At 33.6% G+C, this 7,621-nt stretch overlaps 1 protein-coding gene across 1 annotated transcript in view; it reads right to left on the bottom strand.

Moving 5' to 3' along the window:
- Positions 1-336: 336 nt before the first annotated feature.
- ezra (ezrin a) overlaps positions 337-7,621 on the bottom strand; it is a 15,745-nt gene continuing 8,460 nt past the window's right edge. The window contains exons 10-12 of the mRNA XM_058077539.2: positions 2,644-2,804; positions 2,220-2,558; positions 337-1,055 (exon numbers count right to left, since the gene is read on the bottom strand). Coding sequence (XP_057933522.2) covers positions 891-1,055; positions 2,220-2,558; positions 2,644-2,804 — 665 coding nt within the window. The 3' untranslated portion in view covers positions 337-890. The remainder of the gene's footprint in view (positions 1,056-2,219; positions 2,559-2,643; positions 2,805-7,621) is intronic.

The raw sequence follows: 7,621 nt of genomic DNA, 5'->3' as shown, positions 1-7,621 counted from the left end.
AATTTTAATTTTAATTTTAAAACACAAATTAAAATAAAAATAAAAAATTAAATTTTAAAACACAAATTAAAATTTTAATTTTTTAAATTTAAAAAATGTATTTTTTTAAATATAAAAAATGTAATTTTTTATTTAAGATTTTTTTAATTTTAATTTTAATTTTAATTTTAATTTTAATTTTAATTTTAATTTTAATTTTAATTTTAATTTTAATTTTAATTTTAATAATTTAAAAATTTTAATAGTTCATTAATTATATTTTAAAATAATTAATTAATTTTGATTTGTAAAAATACAATTTTTTTTCATTTTGGAAACAGCTGCTCAAAACTACACTTTGAATTGTGTTGCAATATCATTTGTACAGTACATTGTTTTAAAAAAAAATTAAAAATGTTTAATTTAATTTTAATTTTAAAACACAAAATTAAAATTAAAATTAAAATTAAAATTAAAATTAAAATTAAAATTAAAATTAAAATTAAAATTAAAATTAAAATTAAAATTAAAATTAAAATTAAAATTGTGGCGCTCACATCCCCAGACCTAGACAGGATTATCCCCCCACTCACTGTTGGCTGTACACTGACTTGGGAAAGTATGAATAAAATAGGCAACAATAACTTTTATTGATACTCTTTTTTTTGTAATTAATTGTGAGGCTGATTAGACACAAAATTTACTCATAAGAAAAATAAAATATTTGTTGTCATTTTGGGAAACAGCTGCTCAAAACTACACACTTTGAATTGTGTTGCAATATCATTTGTACAGTACATTGTTAGTTTTAAAATGCAGCCGAGCGGAGACATTCGAGTGCTTACATGTCAATCACACCAAGGCCCTCCCCTTCATGAGGTATTTATATTTAGACAACCTCCCCCAGGCTCCTACAAGGCCTCGAACTCGTCGATTCTCTGCTTCGTGTTGCCCTGGCGGATCTGCCGCAGTGTCTTGTACTTGTCGCGGCCGACCCGCACGTTATCGGCGTGCTGCAGGTCGTCGCGGGTCTTCTTGTTCTCGTCCCGGGACTCCTCCAGCTCGGAGCTCAGGGCCTGCGGGAGGAAGATCAGTGCTGATAAAAATAAATATCATTTTTAATAAAAAATTAAAATTAAAATTAAAATTAAAATTAAAATTAAAATTAAAATTAAAATTAAAATTAAAATTAAAATTAAAATTAAAATTAAAATTAAAATTAAAATTAAAATTAAAATTAAAATTGTGGCACTCACACATGAAATGTGAGGACTGCACTCACAGATACTGTACATGGTACTTGGGAAAGTATGAATAAAATAGGCAACAATAATTTTTATTTACTCTTTTTTTTTTAAATTAATTGTGAGGCTGATTAGACACAAAATTTACACAAAATTAAGAAATATATATTTTTTTTCCTTTTGGAAACAGCTGCTCAAAACTACACACTTTGAAATGTGTTGCAATATCATTTGTACAGTACATTATTAGTTTAAAAAAATGTATTTTAATTTTAATTTTAAAACACAAATTAAAATAAAAATAAAAAGTTTTAAATTAAAATTAAAATGTTAATTTTATTTTTTTATTTTAATTCTAAATAATTAATTATTTAAATTTTTTATAATTAATTAATTTTCTTTTTTAATAATTAATTAATTTTGATTTGTAAAAATAAAATATTTTTTTCATTTTGGAAACAGCTGCACAAAACTACACACTTTGAATTGTGTTGCAATATCATTTGTACAGTACATTGTTAGTTTTAAAAAAATGTAATTTAATTTTAATTTTAAAACACAAATTAAAATAAAAATAAAAAATTTTAAATTAAAATTAAAATGTTAATTTTATTTTTTTATTTTAATTTTAATTTTAAATAATTAATTATTTTACATTTTTTATAATTAATTTTCTTTTTTTAATAATTTGATTTGTAAAAATAAAATATTTTTTTCATTTTGGAAACAGCTGCACAAAACTACACACTTTGAATTGTGTTGCAATATCATTTGTACAGTACATTGTTAGTTAAAAAAAAATTAATTTTAATTTTAAAACACAAATTAAAATAAAAATTAAGTGCGGCCCGTCAGATCCACTAGGTGGGGCTGTCCATCTATGTACAGTTTGACCCCCCCTCGAAGCACAAAACGTACAATATGAAGGGTGATGTTTTGATTGGTGTATGAAAAAGTATAAATAGAACTGTCACGCAAGCGTAAAAAGAAGCTCACCCTGAGTTTGGCCTGCAGGCGCTCGTTCTTCTCAGCCTCGGTGAGCCTCTCCTCCTCCTGGCGGTGGTCGTTGATGCCTTGCATGTGCAGCTCAGCGCTGTAGGTGCTGTTCTCCTCGCTGTGCTCGTGGTCGCTTTCGCTGTCCGACGAGGAGGAGGAGGCCGGCGCGGCGGCGGGAACGGAGCTGGTCATCACGTGACGCAGCTCCTCCTGCGTCTTCATCAGGTTCTCCTCCACCTCTTTAGCCTTGATGTGCCACGTGTCGGCCTCCTCCTCCTTGGCCCGCTTGGCCTCCTCCAGGAGTAAGATCTTGGCGCTGTACTCGGCCAGCTCCGTGGCCTGACGACAGAAAGATTGAGAGCTGTCACGCGTCACGCCGCCGTTTAACGCCGCACAAAAGGATGCGAGCGCAGCCTCGGCTCACCAGCTGCTCCTGGCTCTTCATCTGGTCCTCGGCTTGCCTGGCCAGCTCCTCTTTGGCGATGATGGCCTCCATCCTCTCGGCCTCCAGCCGCGCCGCCTCCTGCTCCACCTTCCTCCTCTCCTCCTCCAACCTCATCGCCCTGTCCAGCTGCTCCTGGAGCTCTGCCGCAAGCACCAAAGACCCCCTCGTGACGTCATGCCAAAAATATGCACGCTCAACTCAAAATGTCACGTTTCAGCTCCCTGACGCCAACGACGCCAGTCCAGGGGTCATGTTGTTGTTTGACGAGTGAGTCAGCGGGATTACGCAATAACCACATTTCAAACAAACCTTGTCGACGTGGAGCACAGGGGCCCAAAAGAAATGTTAGTACACTATGTTAGTACACTACGTATGTACACTATGTTAGTACACTACGTATGTACACTATGTTAGTACACTACGTATGTACACTATGTTAGTACACTATGTTAGTACACTACGTTAGTACACTACGTATGTACACTATGTAAGTACACTATGTTAGTACACTACGTAAGTACACTACGTAAGTACACTATGTTAGTACACTACGTTAGTACTCTATGTTAGTACACTACATTAGTACACTATGTTAGCACACTATGTTAGTACACTACGTTAGTACACTATGTTAGTACACTACGTATGTACACTATGTTAGTACACTACGTATGTACACTATGTTAGTACACTACGTATGTACACTACGTTAGTACACTACGTATGTACACTATGTAAGTACACTATGTTAGTACACTACGTAAGTACACTACGTAAGTACACTATGTTAGTACACTACGTTAGTACTCTATGTTAGTACACTACATTAGTACACTATGTTAGCACACTATGTTAGTACACTACGTTAGTACACTATGTTAGTACACTACGTATGTACACTATGTTAGTACACTACGTATGTACACTATGTTAGTACACTACGTTAGTACACTATGTAAGTACACTATGTTAGTACACTACGTTAGTACACTACGTTAGTACACTACGTTAGTACACTACGTATGTACACTATGTTACTACACTATGTTAGTACACTATGTTAGTACACTACGTATGTACACTATGTTAGTACACTACGTATGTACACTATGTTAGTACACTACGTTAGTACACTGTTAGTACACTATGTTAGTACACTACGTTAGTACACTACGTAAGTACCTTAGTATGTTAGTACACTATGCATGTACACTATGTTAGTACACTATGTTAGTACACTATGTAAGTACACTGTTAGTACACTACGTAAGTACACTATGTTAGTACACTATGTTAGTACACTACGTTAGTACACTACGTTAGTACACTACGTATGTACACTATGTTAGTACACTACGTATGTACACTATGTTAGTACACTACGTATGTACACTATGTTAGTACACTACGTTAGTACACTATGTAAGTACACTATGTTAGTACACTATGTTAGTACACTACGTTAGTACACTACGTTATTACACTACGTTAGTACACTACGTATGTACATTATGTTAGTACACTACGTTAGTACACTGTTAGTACACTATGTTAGTACACTACGTTAGTACACTACGTATAAGTACCTTAGTATGTTAGTACACTATGCATGTACACTATGTTAGTACACTATGTTAGTACACTATGTAAGTACACTATGTTAGTACACTACGTAAGTACACTATGTTAGTACACTACGTTAGTACTCTATGTTAGTACACTACATTAGTACACTATGTTAGCACACTATGTTAGTACATTACGTTAGTACACTACGTTAGTACACTACGTATGTACACTATGTTAGTACACTATGTTAGTACACTATGTTAGTACACTACGTATGTACACTATGTTAGTACACTATGTTAGTACACTGTTAGTACACTATGTTAGTACACTATGTTAGTACACTATGTTAGTACACTACGTTAGTACACTACGTAAGTACCTTAGTATGTTAGTACACTATGCATGTACACTATGTTAGTACACTATGTTAGTACACTATGTATGTACACTATGTTAGTACACTACGTTAGTACACTACTTTAGTACACTATGTAAGTACACTATGTTAGTAGACTATGTTAGTACACTACGTACGTACACTATGTTAGTACACTACGTTAGTACACTATGTAAGTACACTATGTTAGTACACTATGTTAGTACACTACATTAGTACACTACGTATGTACACTATGTAAGTATACTATGTTAGTACACTATGTAAGTACACTATGTTAGTACACTACGTTAGTACTCTATGTTAGTACACTACGTTAGTACACTATGTTAGTAGACAATGTTAGTACACTACGTTAGTACACTACGTTAGTACACTACGTATGTACACTATGTTAGTACACTATGTTAGTACACTACGTATGTACACTATGTTAGTACACTACGTTAGTACACTGTTAGTACACTACGTTAGTACTCTATGTTAGTACACTACGTTAGTACACTATGTTAGTAGACTATGTTAGTACACTACGTTAGTACACTACGTTAGTACACTACGTATGTACACTATGTTAGTACACTATGTTAGTACACTACGTATGTACACTATGTTAGTACACTACGTTAGTACACTGTTAGTACACTATGTTAGTACACTACGTTAGTACACTACGTAAGTACCTTAGTATGTTAGTACACTATGCATGTACTCTATGTTAGTACACTATGTTAGTACACTATGTTAGTACACTATGTATGTACACTATGTTAGTACACTATGTATGTACACTACGTTAGTACACTACCTTAGTACACTACGTATGTACACGATGTTAGTACACTATGTATGTACACTATGTTAGTACACTACGTTAGTACACTACTTTAGTACACTATGTAAGTACACTATGTTAGTACATTACGTATGTACACTACGTTAGTACACTATGTTAATACACTACCTTAGTACACTACCTTAGTACACTACGTATGTACACTATGTTAGTACACTACGTAAGTACCTTATGTTAGTACACTATGCATGTACACTGTTAGTACACTATGTTAGTACACTATGTTAGTACACTATGTATGTACACTATGTTAGTATACTACGTTAGTACACTACTTTAGTACACTATGTAAGTACACTATGTTAGTAGACTATGTTAGTACACTACGTACGTACACTATGTTAGTACACTATGTTAGTACACTACCTTAGTACACTATGTTAGTACACTATGTTAGTACACTACGTTAGTACACTACGTTAGTACACTACGTTAGTACACTACGTATGTACACTATGTTAGTACACTATGTTAGTACACTGTTAGTACACTATGTTAGTACACTACGTAAGTACCTTATGTTAGTACACTATGCATGTACACTACGTAAGTACCTTATGTTAGTACACTATGCATGTACACTATGTTAGTACACTATGTTAGTACACTATGTATGTACACTATGTTAGTACATTACGTATGTACACTACGTTAGTACACTATGTATGTACACTACGTTAGTACACTACCTTAGTACACTACGTATGTACACGATGTTAGTACACTATGTTAGTACACTATGTTAGTACACTACGTATGTACACAACGTTAGTACACTATTTATGTACACTATGTTATTACACTACGTTAGTACACTACATTAGCACTCTACGTATGTACACGACGTTAGCACATTACGGATGTACACTATGTTAGTACATTACGTATGTACACTACGTTAGTACACTATGTTAATACACTATGTTAATACACTATGTTAATACACTACGTTAGTACACTACCTTAGTACACTACGTATGTACACTATGTTAGTACACTATGTTAGTACACTATGTTAGTACACTATGTTAGTACACTATGTTATTACACTACGTTAGTACACTACATTAGTACTCTACGTATGTACACTACGTTAGCACACTACGGATGTACACTATGTTAGTACATTATGTATGTACACTACGTTAGTACACTATGTTAATACACTACGTTAGTACACTACCTTAGTACACTACGTATGTACACTACGTATGTACACTATGTTAGTACACCATGTTAGTACACTACGTAAGTACCTTATGTTAGTACACTATGTATGTACACTATGTTAGTACACTACGTTAGTACACTACTTTAGTACACTATGTTAGTACACTATGTTAGTACACTACGTTAGTACTCTATGTTAGTACACTACATTAGTACACTATGTTAGTACACTATGTTAGTACACTACGTTAGTACACTACGTTAGTACACTACGTATGTACACTATGTTAGTACACTATGTTAGTACACTGTTAGTACACTATGTTAGTACACTACGTTAGTACACTACGTTAGTACACTACGTATGTACACTATGTTAGTACACTATGTTAGTACACTGTTAGTACACTATGTTAGTACACTATGTTAGTACACTATGTTAGTACACTACGTAAGTACCTTATGTTAGTACACTATGCATGTACACTATGTTAGTACACTATGTTAGTACACTATGTATGTACACTATGTTAGTACATGACGTATGTACACTATGTTAGTACACTATGTTAGTACACTACGTTAGTACACTACCTTAGTACACTACGTATGTACACTGTTAGTACACTATGTTAGTACACTATGTTAGTACACTATGTTAGTACACTACGTATGTACACAACGTTAGTACACTATGTTAGTACACTATGTTATTACACTATGTTAGTACACTACGTATGTACACAACGTTAGTACACTACGTATGTACACTATGTTATTACACTACGTTAGTACACTACATTAGTACTCTACATATGTACACTACGTTAGCACACTACGGATGTACACTATGTTAGTACATTATGTATGTACACTACGTTAGTACACTATGTTAATACACTACGTTAGTACACTACCTTAGTACACTACGTATGTACACTATGTTAGTACACTATGTTAGT

This window comes from Doryrhamphus excisus, linkage group LG14 (assembly GCF_037039965.1).
Source record: "Doryrhamphus excisus strain RoL-2023G ecotype Guam linkage group LG14, RoL_Dexc_Guam_v1.1, whole genome shotgun sequence".
NCBI lineage: Eukaryota > Metazoa > Chordata > Actinopteri > Syngnathiformes > Syngnathidae > Doryrhamphus > Doryrhamphus excisus.
This window is presented reverse-complemented; position numbering and strand designations above follow the sequence as displayed.